General features: G+C 40.6%; 1 protein-coding gene across 1 annotated transcript in view; it reads left to right on the forward strand.

Annotated features, from left to right (window-relative positions):
• Positions 1-9,702, forward strand: part of ENPP3 (ectonucleotide pyrophosphatase/phosphodiesterase 3) — an 86,062-nt gene extending 76,360 nt beyond the window's left edge. Inside the window, exons 21-25 of the mRNA XM_084624368.1 lie at positions 1,204-1,342; positions 2,366-2,443; positions 5,488-5,620; positions 7,937-8,093; positions 9,426-9,702. Of these exons, the coding sequence (XP_084480494.1) occupies positions 1,204-1,342; positions 2,366-2,443; positions 5,488-5,620; positions 7,937-8,093; positions 9,426-9,599 (681 nt within the window). The 3' untranslated portion in view covers positions 9,600-9,702. The remainder of the gene's footprint in view (positions 1-1,203; positions 1,343-2,365; positions 2,444-5,487; positions 5,621-7,936; positions 8,094-9,425) is intronic.
• The last annotated feature ends 7,178 nt before the right edge of the window (positions 9,703-16,880 follow it).

Raw genomic sequence — 16,880 nt, forward strand, 5'->3', positions numbered from 1 at the left:
CTCCATATTTCCCTCCAGGTTTTTGGAGAAGGTGGAGGTGGAGGGCTATAGTGATTTAGGTTAGAATCCTCATTGTGTCCCTGATGCTGCAATCAGATCTACTAACATTCAGGTTTGCACCCATGTGGATCCCTGTTGACTTCAGCAGGACACCCTCTGGGGCTAGAGGTTGAAATTAATGGATCTCAGTGCAGGATTGTGGCTTATATTTCCTGATGGATAGCTATTTATCCTTTACATTATATTTCTTCAATGTAATGCGCACCTAGAACATAGGATGGGCACCTACAGAGATTTTCATACAAAGTGGAAAAAAGAGGCACAAGCACGATTTCCCCCACTGCAGTTCACCTTTAACAGATCAAAAGTGATGTTGCACTACATCTGTCCTCTTCCTATCTGATAAAGGTTTATAAAGCTTAGGCTGCTTCCTAGATCATTAAAACAAAAAACACATAAAAAAACCTCAACATGTCGTGTTAAGAATAAAACAGAAGAAAGCTCATGAGTTGTGAATGATGGATCTAATTAATTATAGCCTCATATCAGATAAAATACCTTTCTTAACAAAACGGAGAAGAAATTAAATGGAAGTAAGAGCTGCTGCTGAAAAATAAAATACAGTTGTGCAGATAAAATACAATTCTGGTGTTGTCGTGGGTGCAATCCTAGCAGTTGTAAATACCGAAATTACAGTTGAAATGTTGTGGGTCAGCTCTTCAGCTGGTGTGAATTAATATTGCTTCATTGAAGTGGAAGGAGTTGTACTGATTTATAGCTGCTGAGAATCTAGTCCATACAGTTTCTTGGTGTCATTGCTTAGCCCATCTGGATATGGCTAAAATAACATCAGCCAGTATGTGATTCTCACATGTTAACTGCTCTGCAGTAGGAAGTGAATTTATTTTTAGAGAGCTGAATGGGCCAAACATGTCACCTTTTTGGGCTAAGATACTACCTTAGTCTTGCTACTACCATTTTACACCATGCTAAGGGTTTTCCCTAATTGGATTACTGAAAAACAGAAGGACCAAGGAAAAACACTACAGAAAACATAATTTTCCATTACTTGTATTGAGCTGATTCATTATGAAAATAGGAAAAGATTCAATGAAAACCATTCTAGGAAGTCACAAACCATACAGGGTATAAGGTTAGCCACAACTGTGGGTGTAACACTATTTCCCCCCTTTTTCTTTTTAGCAGGCAGACGCATCTTCACTTCCTTCCACTATTCCAGACTGTCTGCGGGCTGATGTTAGAATCCCGGCTACTCAAAGCCAAAACTGCTCTGACTACCAGCTAGACCTGAACATCACCCACGGCTTCCTGTATCCTCCCAGTCAGTAGGATTCTTTTTATAGCTAGTGTTTAGAAAGTCTTAATCAGCTGGATGTGGGTTTGTGTTTAAAGCATATCTAAACACCAAAGCAACCTGCCTGGGATAAGTGTGCTGTGCAAAATAAATAAATAAATAAAGAGGTTTCCAGTGGCTGTGCATTAACCAAAAGCAGTAAAATTACTATTAGAAAGTCAATACATTTTGCAGCAGCCACCCACATATCCATGGTAATCCTGCCCAAATATTTTCAGTTCAGAAGATTTAGGTTTACTTTAAAAATGGAAGATATGCTGGCTGTGATGAAAGCTGACCAGAATGACATAAAGAGACCAGAGTGGAGTCAAGAATCTGGCCCATGCTGTGTCACTCCATGTAAATTTTGATTTTTTTTATGTTAGGTTTGATATATTGGAAGGGTTAGTTTTGCAACAGTCAAACAGTAGTTGTCAGCCCATAGCCCTTTTTTCCCATCACAAAGGTACCACACAATTTGGTACATGTGAGCAGCCTTGTCTTGGGGGACCTGCTTCCCAGTGGAAAAAATGTATATTCTAGAATAGTTCATTGAAATATAAATAGATCAAGTAAATGCATCTATTTTTTAAAATATATAGGTTGCTAAAAGCTGAATAGGCTTGAGGCAGTAAACAAAATCCTAGGGAACAGATGTGACATACTTTGTGCTAATGGTTCCTCCCTGACATTCCTCACAGATTACATTTTTCTGAGAAATTTAAAGGAGGGAGACCTTTTATTGGGGTGTAAGGGATATTTTTGTTGTCTATCCCAGGGTAATATTTTCCAGTATAACAGAACAAGCCCCCAATCCTGTTCAAACAGCTGCGTGTTTGTATATATAATTATGTATTATTTATGTATGTATATTTATATAGTTCACTTATTAATGTGAGATTTTAATTACCTGCAATAATTTGCCTTCAGTCTGCAGGGATACGTAAACTGAACATTGAGAAACATCTTCCTATATATCAGTCATTAATGCATGTTTCGGTTTTTTTACAGATTTCAATGCAACTGGTCCAGAACAATATGATGCCTTACTTACCAGCAATATTGTGCCCATGTATGAAGAATTCAAAAGTAGGTTCTCAAAACCTGAACCTCAAAAAATGCTGAACATTTTCCTGCAGTTTATTAAATGATAATTGACTAAAGAAAATTAAGAAAAAATTAAAAGATTTTAAAAATTCTTTTCTTAACTGATCATATTCAGTATATCCAGATCGAGTACAATTGCACTAAAAAGTGGAAAGGAGTATTTGTGGCACCTTAGAGACTAACCAATTTATTAGAGCATAAGCTTTCGTGAGCTACAGCTCACTTCCTCAGATGCATATCGTGGAAACTGCAGCAGGCTTTATATATACACAGAGAATATGAAACAATACCTCCTCCCACCCCACTGTCCTGCTGGTAATAGCTTATCTAAAGTGATTATCAGGTGGGCCATTTCCAGCACAAATCCAGGTTTTCTCACCCTCCACCCCCCCACACAAATTCACTCTCCTGCTGGTGATAGCCCATCCAAAGTGACAACTCCTTACACAATGTGCATGACAATCAAGTTGGGCTATTTCCTGCACAAATCCAGGTTTTCTCACATCCCCCCCACCCCCATACACACACAAACTCACTCTCCTGCTGGTAATAGCTCATCCAAACTGACCACTCTTCAAGTTTAAATCCAAGTTAAACCAGAACATCTGGGGGAGGGGGTAGGAAAAAACAAGAGGAAACAGGCTACCTTGCATAATGACTTAGCCACTCCCAGTCTCTATTTAAGCCTAAATTAATAGTATCCAATTTGCAAATGAATTCCAATTCAGCAGTTTCTCGCTGGAGTCTGGATTTGAAGTTTTTTTGTTTTAAGATAGCGACCTTCATGTCTGTGATTGCGTGACCAGAGAGATTGAAGTGTTCTCCGACTGGTTTATGAATGTTATAATTCTTGACATCTGATTTGTGTCCATTTATTCTTTTACGTAGAGACTGTCCAGTTTGACCAATGTATATGGCAGAGGGGCATTGCTGGCACATGATGGCATATATCACATTGGTGGATGTGCAGGTGAACGAGCCTCTGATAGTGTGGCTGATGTTATTAGGCCCTGTGATGGTGTCCCCTGAATAGATATGTGGGCACAATTGGCAACGGGCTTTGTTGCAAGGATAAGTTCCTGGGTTAGTGGTTCTGTTGTGTGGTATGTGGTTGTTGGTGAGTATTTGCTTCAGGTTGCGGGGCTGTCTGTAGGCAAGGACTGGCCTGTCTCCCAAGATTTGTGAGAGTGTTGGGTCATCCTTTAGGATAGGTTGTAGATCCTTAATAATGCGTTGGAGGGGTTTTAGTTGGGGGCTGAAGGTGACGGCTAGTGGCGTTCTGTAATTTTCTTTGTTAGGCCTGTCCTGTAGTAGGTAACTTCTGGGAACTCTTCTGGCTCTATCAATCTGTTTCTTTACTTCTGCAGGTGGGTATTGTAGTTGTAAGAAAGCTTGACAGAGATCTTGTAGGTGTTTGTCTCTGTCTGAGGGGTTGGAGCAAATGCGGTTGTATCGCAGAGCTTGGCTGTAGACGATGGATCGTGTGGTGTGGTCAGGGTGAAAGCTGGAGGCATGCAGGTAGGAATAGCGGTCAGTAGGTTTCCGGTATAGGGTGGTGTTTATGTGACCATTGTTTATTAGCACTGTAGTGTCCAGGAAGTGGATCTCTTGTGTGGACTGGACCAGGCTGAGGTTGGTGGTGGGATGGAAATTGTTGAAATCATGGTGGAATCCCTCAAGGGCTTCTTTTCCATGGGTCCAGATGATGAAGATGAAGACTTTGGGGAGATTCTTTCCCCTCACTACTCTCTTTGAACCACTCAGGGTGGTGCTGAGGAGGTAGAGACTGGCTGCAAAGCTGTTGCTGGGGATTCTCCTGGTATGGGGGAAGTCACCAGTAGATACACAGATGGAGTGCCTGGCTCCTCTTTTATCTTCTCTTGACCCCATGCAGGAGGAGAAGTAGGCAGACTGGAATTAGTAACTAGCTCTGTGACACTGCCCCTGCTTCACCATGCAGAATCTCAGCGAACCAGAGAATCTGGACCTTTATTTGGAAAATGCATATCAGGCAGATGTGCTTGTGTACAACTACAATGAACCCTGTTATTCCCATCCATCTGTCCTTGCTTCTGGCTATTAGAAACCATGAGCTATGACTTGTCTACAGATGCATGTTTTGTCTAATAGTCCAGGGCTGGTTTTCTAAGACAAAGGAGAAATATAGAAAATACTACAGCAAGTAACAGAAAAAAGAAAGAAAATAAAAATGACTGGACTGCTTTTCACAGTTCATTCATATCCCATTCGCTCATACCACATAAAGCAAAGAAACCCAGAACAGCAAAGTGACCTGAATCCCTAAGGGAAAATAAATAACTAGAGATGGAACACCCTGTCACAAGAAATATAAAACTCACTGGCCAGTTACTGCAGACTATAGATTACAGGTATATCAGTAACAGGTAAACATAAAGAGTATATTTTTAGCCACACTGTCCATAACTGTGCACCTTTTATCACTAGTTTACATTGTAAAGATAAATGTTTAATTAAATGACATAAGTAAAATAAGTTAAATGGCCCACTGGTATTTGAAATGTGGTCAGTTGACTCAGACTAGTTCCTATGAATAAATATCCACATCCCAAAAAACACCATCTCAGCGAGCACCAGTTGGCACCATTGTCGGTAGTCTCAGCAGAGAGGCCAAGAACTGCTAGGTATTGAAAATAAACTGTCCTCTCAGTTCAAGAGTTGTTCTTTAAAAATTCAGCTTGAGGCATATCGCTGGACTGTGTGGAGAAGCTTGCAATGGCATAGCCTTTACCACACCTCTTCCATAGGTGAACAGAGTACACTGATTGTGTCAATACAATAGTTTCCCTCTAAATCTGCTTAAGTGAAATATTTAAAAAATATATAAAATATAGAAGAAGTGACAGTTTAGCCTGGACGAATGTGCTACGTTTTCATTCTTTGCCTATGGCAAAAAGTGAAAAAATATTCACATGATCATTAATGTAATAGAGGTAGAGCATTTTGGAACGGGTATTAATTATGTTCAACTGTCATTTTAATGACAGAGATATGGAACTATTTCCATGATGTGCTGCTTCTAAAGTATGCTGCGGAGAGGAATGGACTGAATGTGATCAGCGGACCAGTGTTTGATTACAATTATGATGGCCATTTTGATGCTCTTCATGAAATTACACAGTAAGTACAAAAAGGTAACAGAGAAAGGTCACACTCTGGCTTATTTCAGATATATTTGCTGTTATGGTTTCCATTTTCCAACCATATTTCATTCCATTCCAGCCATATTCGTTCAGGCTGAATGACTTCTGTTATAGGTTAAGAGAAACAAGAAAGATCAAAAGTAAAGTATCCATGAGAGGAGCACAGAGTATATCCTCTCATATAATGCTTACTCACAAAATGGCAAAATCCTTGGGAACTTAATATTGCAATACAGAGAAAATCGTCATAACAATTACATACCTAGAGACAGACACTATACACACATATCAGATAAACAGTGTGCTAACCACATGCTGTTGCAGGTGCATGGGATATAAGATGGCAACCCTGATCTGGTTCCCATGGAAACGCAGGGGGAGCCCACTTTTTGGGGGGACCTCTGCAACATTGGGACATAAAAATGGCCATACTGGGTCAGAACAATCACCCATCTAGCTCAGTATCCTGTCTCTGACATTGTCCAATGTGAGATGCTTCAGAGGGAATGAATAGAACAGGGCAATTCTGAGTGATCCATCCCATGTCATCCAGTCCCAGCTTCCAGCAATTGGATGTTTAGGGACATCCAGAGCATGGGGTTGTGTCCCTGACCTTCTTGGCTAATAGGTTGTAGAACTGATGTCATTGGAGATGCTGTATTCAAAGCTAGACTTAATACCACATCTAACAAGGATGTCTTGGGAATAGTGAAATCAGTTCTGTCATGATGCAGGAGGGTGGACTAGATGACAGGCTGGAGATTCCTCCTAACTAATATGCTGTAATACCCAGACAACCACATAACACTGTCTACAATTTTTCACAAACATGTTTCATTCTGCATGTTAAATCATGCTATGTATAAAGTGCCTGTCAGTGGGAAGTGAGGGTATACAGCACATCCAGGAGTCACTCAGCACCTCAAAGAATTAGGCCCTACTACATAGGGATGACTATCATTTTTAATTTTGGGGAAATTTTTAATTTGTGAATCCTAAAAGGATTTAGCTTTCTACAACAGGTTACCAGGTGTCATTTTCTTCATGGCAGTTCAGGTTAGGCACTGTCAACCCACCCTGCCACACTAATTTTCTCTTTAATTTTTGCAAATTAAACTTCATTATATTCTAAATTGTTAACAGAATGAAATGCAAATATGGGGCTCAATCCTGCAAGGTGCAGTGCATTTTGGTTTTGATCCAGCAAAGGACTTCAGCACATGCTTAAGTTTAAGCATGTGAGTAGTCCGTTTGATTTCAGTGGGACAATCACATGCTTAAAATGCTTTTAGAGCGTCTCACCTTGCTGGAGTATTCAGTCAAACATATATATATATATATATATATATGGAGAATACTGGAGTATTCAGTCAAACATATATATATATATATGGCTGTTTTCAAGTTTTTTTAAAAAGGTTAAATTCTGCATTGAGTGTATATATACATACCATACAATCCCATTCACTTCAGTTCTTGTACAGTATATTATCTTTTATGCCAGGGGTGGGCAAACTACAGCCCAGGGGCTGCATCTGGCCCTTCAGACATTTTAATCCAGCCCTCGAGCTCCTGCCAGGGAGAGGGGCCCAGGGCTTGCCCCGCTTCAGCCGGGGAGCGGGGTTGGGGGCTTACCCTGCTCCGTGCGTGCCATGCCTCCACGCGGCTCTCAGAAGCAACAGCATGTCTCCCCCCAAGCTCCTATGCATGGGGGCAGCCAGGAGGCTGGGAACCACGGCCAATGGGAGCTGCAGGGGTGACGCCTGCAGACAGGGCAGCGCACAGAGCTTCCTGGCTGTGCTGCTGCATAGGAGCTGAAGGGAGGACATGCTGTTGCTTCCAGGAGTTGCTTGAGGTAAGTTCCGCCAGGAGCCTGCACCCATGACCCCCTCCCACACCCCAACCCCCTCCCCCAGCTCCGATCCCCCTCCCACCCTCCAAACCCCTTGGTCCCAGCCCAGAGTACCCTCCTGCACCCCCAACCCCTCATCCCAGCCGCACCCCATGCCCACACCCCCAGCCAGAGCCTTCAGCCCCCCCACACCCAACTCTCTGCCTCAGCCCAGAGTTTCCTCCCTCACACTGAACTCCTCATTTCTGGCCCCACTCCATAGCCCGCACCCCCAATCGGAGCCCTCACTCCCTCCCACACCTCAACCCCCAATTTCATTAGCATTCATGGCCCGCCATACAATTTCCATACCCAGATGTGGCCCTCAGGCCAAAAAGTCTGTCCATCCCGTTTTATGCCCTTGATGATCAAACTTACCCCTTAATTAACGTTCTTTTATAGGCATATAAACAACACACAAATCCCTGTCCCGACCCACTACTTTGTGGTGCTGACCAGCTGTAAGAACCAGTCCAATACGCCACTGAACTGTGTGGGCTCCTTGGATGTTTTGTCTTTTATCATTCCTCATCGACCTGACAACAGTGAAAGCTGTGCTGTAAGTATGGTTTTGTGCATGTCTCTGCACAGTGTGTGTGCATGAGCTGTGATTTCTACAGAATTGCTTCTGGGGGAAGTCTTTAGATTCCTGTGTATTTAACTCAGTCATTCTTGATTTAATCAAAAAACAGTCAAGAGTGAAGGCTGGAACTAGTGGCAGCTTGTGAGGGGCTTGTTCATGTTGTCAAGTGAGTGGTAGCAGCTGTAAATTGCAAAGATTGTTGGGCGGGTGAGAAGCTGGGGCAGCAGGGTGTGGAGCAGGTAAGGCAGACAGAAGAGAGTGAGACAGCTAAGTAGAAAAGCAGCTAGCCAGCCATGCAGGAAGAAAGGAAGGATCCTGTGGGTCTGATGGACTCAGAGCAGCTATCATTCAGCAGTTGGCAGTGGGGAGTATGTAGCAGGGCTGGGAAGAGCTACAGATTAGAGGTGACTTAGATCAGCTCTCTCTCTATGTATAGGGTGGGATCACTGCAGCTTTCTGAAGAATAAAACTTGTTCTTTGACCATTTTAATGGTGTAATAGCATTAGCAGGCTTACTCCCTCCAGCATAGCTAAGGAAAATATTACTCCTTATTTGTCTTTGGCTGACATCAGATAGTGTACTTTTACATGAATGCTTCTTCTGAGATTTAAATTAATAACCAATAACCTTGATGTTTAGAGATACACTACCAATACATAGTAAATAGGAGATGATCATGGAAAAATAAGTTACCATCCTTTTATGAAAAAAACTCTATAGTAATAGTACAAACATTATAGTGTTTTGGACCATTACTCTTTATATTTTAGTTTTCTTTGATTTTTTTGAGGGGGGGCAGTACTTAATGTAGACAGTAGATAAGACTATACTGATTTGTAAGTGCAAGTGGAAATGTGATTCCACCATATTTTATAGTTCAATGGCCATCGAAACGTCAAGAAACCATTTATCAGCAGCATTTTGCTTCTTTGTCACTTCTGTTTGCTTACAATCCTCTCCCAAAATACAGGTTATTCCTCAAAAGATGGATCTGGGGTACTGGAGTTATACTATACATTCTATTCTCACACTCCACTGTTCAGCCAAAATAATCAATTAAGTAGAGTGTAACTAATTGGAAACAGCAATATCTGTTCAGTAGAGTAAATTGATATCAGGAAGGAGAGAAAACATTCATTTGACCCTATTCAAACCAGACACCCAAATGCAAGACTACAGAGATTTTCAGGAAGAGTGGAAAGAGCTTTTTCAAGTGAAGGACCTTATGCCGTACAAGGCTATTCTGTTGTTTGGTAACATGTGAAGGAATAACCAGTGTTTGAACTTTGCTCGTTTTGCTTTGGCAGGATGGGAAACCGGCGTCCCAGTGGGTTGAAGAAAGAGTTTGGGCTCATGCAGCACATATTCGAGATGTGGAACTTGTAACTGGGCTTGACTTTTACCAGGACAGAGATCAGCCTCTCTCTGAAATTTTACAGCTGAAGACGTTTTTGCCAACATTTGAGACTATCATTAACTGAGCATGTGTCAGTAACTTGGACAAATAAATCTAAGTAAATCAATGTTTCTTTCAAAGAAAAAGCTACCACAGCTCTTCAGTTGATCAAGAAAACAAACGTTGTAATAAAAGAAACATAATTTTATTTACTTTTTCTCAAATTTTCAGTCTTTTGTCATTTATTTAGTGTGGCATTGAAAGGGGTAGTTTTAATTTGTTGACTGCCAGGTAATTTTATTTTAAAAATTACTACAAATATTTAGTCTAGAGAAACAAGAGCTGGTAGGCCAGCTCCTTCTAGTTGTTTTTTTTTACTGCCAACTCTGGGATGTGGTTCTCACTATTTAGTCACAGTGGTTCTTTTACATACCTTACAGGACACCAGGATCAAGACCAAGCAAAATAATCATAGTTATTAACCAGGGCTATATTTTTTTATTAAAGGAAAAGAAATCATTAAACAAACAAACACAAATGATCAACTGTTTACCTCCATTACAGTGTCTTCTGTATGGTCTCTCCGTGGAGAGCTTTTAATGGAGATTACACCCTAGAGAGTGAACTGCCTCTCTGGGAGGGGACACTTTTCTCTTAGTATACTTTGGTCTTAACTTACCATTTTCTCAAATTATTATGAAGTCATTTTAGTATCTTATTAGATACTTAAAACTGGTCATGTATTGGCAAAAGAATTTAAGGGAAGTGAAGCTTGTCTAATTATTGTTAATAATAATCTAAACTACTTACTTTGCCAAACTATAAACTATCTTAACTAGGTCCTATGAAACTGAAGGTTTTAAATTAGTTACTTAGAAGAAGCCATTTAAGGAGCTGTCTGAAAACAGGCCAATTGTAGATATTTAAGAAACCTAACTCCACTTACATCCCAGTATTCCTCTGTTTAGCTCCTGTCTCCTCTCCAGGAATACATGGTCTAACCACCCGATGATTAACTGGAGAAGCTGATAGTTTTTTAAGGCTGTGTCTACACTGTGCACCTTCCAATGGCACAGCAGTGCCGCTACAGTTGTCAGGTAAGCAGTGTATCTGCTCTTTGTTGCTGGGAGGGCTCTCTCCCAGTGACAAAATAAAACCACCCCAAACGACGGGCAGGAACTTCATCAATGTGACAGTGTTTCCTGCCGACAAAGCGCTGTCCACACCAGCACTTTTCGTCATTAAAACTTTTGTCATTTTTTTCACACCCCTTAGCTATGAAATTTTTAACTACAGAAGTGCAGTGTAGACATGGCCTAAGTTACAACAGCATTTCAATATTCCAACAAAATCATTAGAAGAGTTTTAAACCTAATTCCTTGGCATATGTTAGTTAACTTCTTCTCACCAATCGATTTTCAAGCCTTTGCGGGAGGTTTTCCTTGGGTAGATTTCTTCTTAAGTCTTCTTTGTTTTTCTTATCTGTCTGTGGTGGCTGGCTTGTGGAGTGCTGTTTGAGCAGGGTAGCAGAGGGGTTTTGTACCCTTCAGTGTTTCTATACCCTTCTCCTTCCTATGTTAATGAATTATAGGGGGGAGAACGGGATCACCTCTTTCAGGTTTGATTACATTCAAAGTTGGTTGTTGTCATCCTTTCATTGGTTTCTTGCCTTCAGTGTTGGCTTAGGGCTTGTCTACACCGGAACTGTTTCAGTGGCACAGCTGCATCCCTGAGGGGTTCTCCTGTACGTGGAGGTAATCCACCTCCCCAAGAGGCAGTAGCTAGGTTGACAGAAGAATTTTTGTCTATACCAGGGGTTAGGTTGGCTTAACTACGTCTCTCAGGGATCTGGATTTTTCACACTCCTGAGTAACATAGCTGGGTCAACCTCACTTTTTAGTGCAGGCCCTGTCTTAAGTGACACTTTCAGGTCCTGCATATGCAGTCTGTTTTAACGCATATGCAACCTTTCTTTACTTGCCTTTGTTCTTCTTGTGTCAGCAAAGCATCAGATAACTTTCAAAGCTAGCTTTAACTCTTCTTTTTTTATTATTCAGTCCATTCTCTGAGATACTGTTGCAATTTTATTAAAATTTGACAGGAAATGACATTCTGTTTTCAAAAAGGCCAAACACTCCTGATCTTCTTTTTAAGAATTTTTTAAAACTGTTTTGAGAACTAAAATTAAATAACTTTTAGAAAGTTGTTGTTTTTGGCTTAGTTTAAGTTGTTAATGCTAATTTTGGGGATGATGATTTTCTTGTCTTCCTGAATTAGGTGAGGACTTGCTTGTGAACTGTCAGTAACTAATTAATTCCCCATTACTATAAAGATTCTATACTTAAATGACTTCTTTCACAGCTTAGTTTAGCTAGGTCATTAGATTCCATGGTGGAACACAAAAACATTTTTACTGTTTACACAGCAAAGACATTAGGGACTTTGCATTTAGCTACATATTTACAAGTATGCATTTCACAGAGTTTTGTCATAACATTTAAGAAATACACAAAAGTTTTTCTCCAGTATAATAGTAGGTTTTCTTGCAAGAGGGTGGGTGTTGGTGGAGCCCACTTTGCCTAGATTTGTTGCACTGATAACATACCCTACATTCCTTTCATATTCATGTTTCTTTCTAAAAGATGAATGTTTACATGCTTGATTTACTTGTTCATAGAAGATAGAAATTTAGAAGGTTTCTATTTCTTTGATTCGCTTAACATTTTGTAACTACTAGCTAAACATAAATATTGTTGTATCTCCAATCATCCTAGCTATGGCATTCTTGTAGCTAATCTTTGTATTCAGTAAAAGTGCAAACAAGTTTAGAACAACTTAATTTTTATTGTTATAATAATTGTATTCATTTTGCATCAATATTGAGGTTTCTCCCCCACATTAGCTTTGATTTGGTTTGTGCAAACTGGATAAGAACAATTCAAGATAAGTCAAATCCTCATTTCTGAGCCAGCCTTTTAATATACGCCAAATTTTATATTCCTGAGTCTCTTAAAAACTGCAAATCATAGAATCATAGAATATCAGGGTTGGAAGGGACCTCAGGAGGTCATCTAGTCCAACCCCCTGCTCAAAGCAGGACCGATCCCCAATTAAATCATCCCAGCCAGGGCTTTGTCAAGCCTGACCTTAAAAACTTCTAAGGAAGGAGATTCCACCATAATCTATGTTGTAGGTTTACAGAGTAAAATGGTTGTGCTAGAGAGACCTTGGCATTGCAAATCATATGAAAGACTATTTCTGTAATGAAGACCAAGGGAAAACCAGTTTGATAGACTGTTTTTCCACTTCTATATGTCAGCAAACCTGCCGTTTTCTAATACCATTCTGTGATACTCTGTTACCTGTATTTTCTTCTTCTATGAATTCAACTACACGGAGGCGGTGGGGGTGGGGGGTTGAGATCCCAGTTGCAATGTAGGTATAAATGGCAGGTAGATGACCAGCTGTCTGACTTGTAGGCACTATCAAGTAGTCAGTCATGATTATCAATATTGGAGCCTGTAATTGAGTCTCCAAGTTGCAATGTCTATTTTAAAACTGACTTTCAAGTACACACAGAACAGATAGGACCTTGTTTTAAGGCCTCTTCTGAGAGACCCATACTTACACATAAACAAGCTCAGTGGTATTTAATTTCTCCTTTTCCACAAGGATGAAGGTCTGAGTCAAACCTGATGGGATTTGAATGTGTGGTTAGACCACAAAGCTATCTTCTTTAACATATAATTATATTTCAATCTGCGACATTTGGGCACCCACATCTTCTGTTTCCTCACAAGAGAACAACACCACCACGCCACTCCTGGTGGCAGAACCATCTTTTTGAGCACACAAGTTCATGTTCAACATAGGGTAAATCTCACTCCTAATTTAGTCAATGGACATTCGTATTCTATAAAAATGATGTAGGCATGCAAATTACTCATTCCAAATCATAAAATTAATTTCAAAAGTGAGAATAAATCTGTTTTTAAGTACAGTTATGCGCAAAGCATGGGCACTTTAAAAATCTGTATCTATATGTTCAGAACTGGCCAAACTATGTTTTTCAAAGGTTGTTCAGACTTTGACACATATGTTGTAGTATCTGTTATTCCTGAAAATCTCAGATTTTTTTTTTAAAAAAATTATCTAACACATGAATGTCTTTTAAAACACACAGCCCTGCACAGCTGGTACTTAGTTTTTGAACAGATAGTGCTTTTGTGATTTATCCTCAGCATGAGAGTTGCCAGCTGATGGCTGTTTGGTGGTATGTGTGAAAGAAGCTAGTGACTTTAGTCCAGTTCCTCGTTGTAAGATATCCATATCACAGCTGGCACCTTAGATGGCAGTTCCAGCAGAGGCCCAGGGTTTGAACTTCCTTCTCATGTCTGGAGATGTCCCCTTTAGGGGCTTGTGCATCACTGAGGGGGCATTCATCTACTCAGCATAGCAGGCCCCAATTCAAGACTGAAAGAGAAAGTGTGTGTGTGTGTGTGTGTATAATCTTTTTCCACTGTTCCTGTTTCATTTGTCAAGGAATCTAGGTCTTCGAATAGAAATGTGACACCTGTCATAAGTGCTACGATTCAGGAAAGGAAAACTTCTGTAACTAACCAGCAGTACATGAATGTTGAGTATTACAATCAAACACGCAGTTCTGAACTCACACTTAATTTTTTGAGCATTTGAGTTGAAAAATAACTTTTCAAAGAAGGTGTGTGCTAAGAGAGCCTGACTGCTCATGTGGTCTCAGAAAGCGAACATGAAAAGGTCCTGAACACATGCAAGCTGAATATTCTAGTCCAGGGGCTAGGGCACTAGTTTAAGATTTATACCCAGGTTCCGTTTCCTGACGTGCTATAGACTTCTTGTGTGGCCTCGGGTGAGTCACTGAGGCACTCTGCGTCTCAGTTTCCTGTTTCCAAAAATGGGGATAACAACACTTCCCTACCATACGCAGGTGTTCGGAGAATAAATGTATTAAATATTGTGAAGCACTTGGAGATTTACTGATGAAAAGCATTATATGAGAGATAGGGATTATTACTATGCCTATAATCTGAATGAATAGGTGTGGAATTCCATTCCCGCCCCCCTGCCCATTATTCATTCCACACTAGTTAAAACCTACAAAAAGGCTTTTATACGGCACAGTGGAGTCACGAGGGTTGAAGTCGATGGGGTTGCACAAAAATAATGAACCGCAAAATTTGGCCTACTATGAGTAAAGAGCTAGAGTCTCATCCCTGCTCTGCTCCACTGGCAGGGCAAACCTCCTGCCGATCCCTTGCTGTAGAAGAGTCATCAGCTAGCATGGAGCCAATTCCTACAGCTCCAAACCACAGTCCCTGGCACACCCAGTGCTCATAACCTGTGTTGACAGTTGCCCTGACAGTATATTTTTTTCAAGATTTTTGTGAGTCAACCTTTTAGCTGTCCACAGACCTTCTGAAAACGAACATTCCTTGCTGTTTACAGAGACAGTCACAGGGAAGATTTTCCTCACTACTGAAGTCAATAAGTGAGTTTAGTCATAAGTAACTCAAGACATGTCTGGAGTTTGGACTGATTTGGTGGAAAGTCTGTGGGTTGTTTTTTCCTTCTTTCCCTTCCTTCCTACCAGAAGCCAGTGCCCTCATCACTGGGATCTGGAAACCAGTACTGTAGTTCAACACATGGGCTACATAGCTGGACAAATCTTGCAGTTTAGTTCTGTGAAACTTTTAATTTTAATGGTAGTTTTATTTACCGCTGTGTCTAGGATCCATAGGTAGATTGTGTGTGAAAATACAAACGATGTAGTAATGCCAAAATATTTCAACCTGGATGGTTGAAATTAGCCTTTAAAATCCATTTAGTAGGTTTGAAATTCTTGGCTAAAATGACTGATAAGTTATACAGAACTAGCAGTAAGCTTTGGTTATAGATTTGCATTATTTTTTCCTGTACGCAGCAGGGGTGCTGGAACAATTTGTATAGGGGGGTGCTGAGGGCCATTGAATCAAACTGTAAATCCTGTATATGATGGAAATCACTTCAAGCCAGGAGGTGTGGGAGCACCCCTAGTTCTAGCACCTATGATATGCAACAGTGATTACTTTGTAATAAAAAATCATCCACTATACCTTCGGGCCCGATTGACATAGGCCCTGATCCAAAGCTCACTGAACTCAATGGAAAGACTCCCCTTGCTGTCAATGGGCTTTGGATCAAGTCCATAGCGCAGTCCTAATGGGCCAAATTCCGTCCTCAGTTACACCCTAGTAAGTTCAATCCTACTGTGCTCAATGGGGTTGACAGGTGAAAACGAGGGGAGGAATTGCCCCAGCCATCCCCTAAATAACCCTGGAAAATATATATGAGTGAAATTCACCACGGTTCAAGCCTCTGAGAGCTTCAGTGGGATTTTTAAGTGGTGCACAGGCCTTGTGCTTCCCCTCTGCACAGGGGTGAAATTTAGTAGGACTGTCAAGCGATTAAAAAAATTAACACTACAATTAATGGCAATTAAACAATAATAGAATACCATTGGCACATGTTGACATGTCAACATGTGCCATGATCAGAAAGGCAAACTGTTGCACAGAAAAAAAGCTGGATGGTGTGCATTCAATGACATCAAGGACATCCTCCAAGGAAAGCAAAACAACTCGTGCGAATCTTTTTAACTCGACCGTGCTTCCTGCGATGTTATATGGCAGCGAAACATGGTCACTGACAAAGATTGAAGAATACCAACTGTCACAGAGAGAGCGATGGAACGAACATTTTTGGGCATTTTGCTCTGTGATCACATCCCCAATGAAATAATTAGGCAGCAGTCTGGAGTGTGAGATGTTGTTGTCGAAGGCAGGCTCAGCAAAATGCGGTGGGCGGGAGATGTGGCCTGACTCAGCGACAACAGATAGGCTGCAGCTATATCTGAGTGGTACCCATGAGAACAGAAATAGCCATGCGGTCGACCTCCAAAGAGGTGGGATGACTTCCTAACAAGGAGATATGGACAAGCATGGCGAAGGATGGCCAGAGCGAGAGAAGATTGGAAGACGTGTTGTGATCAGTTCAGTCTTAACTGACGAAGGACCGACAGTCTATGCCAAATACCATTTATTTAAATATTTTTGGATGTTTTCTACATTTTCAGATATATTGATTTCAATCAAAACACAGAGTACAAAGTGTACAGTGATCACTTTATATTTTTTATTACAAATATTTGCACTGTAAAAACCAAAAGAAATAGTATTTTTCAATTCACCTAATACAAGCACTGTAGTGCAATCTCTTTATCGTGAAAGTTGAACTTGCAAATGTAGAAATATGTACAAAAACTGCATTCAAAAACAAAAGAAAACTTTAA

This window comes from Lepidochelys olivacea, assembly GCF_965140295.1.
Source record: "Lepidochelys olivacea isolate rLepOli2 genome assembly, chromosome: 3".
Classification (NCBI taxonomy): domain Eukaryota; kingdom Metazoa; phylum Chordata; order Testudines; family Cheloniidae; genus Lepidochelys; species Lepidochelys olivacea.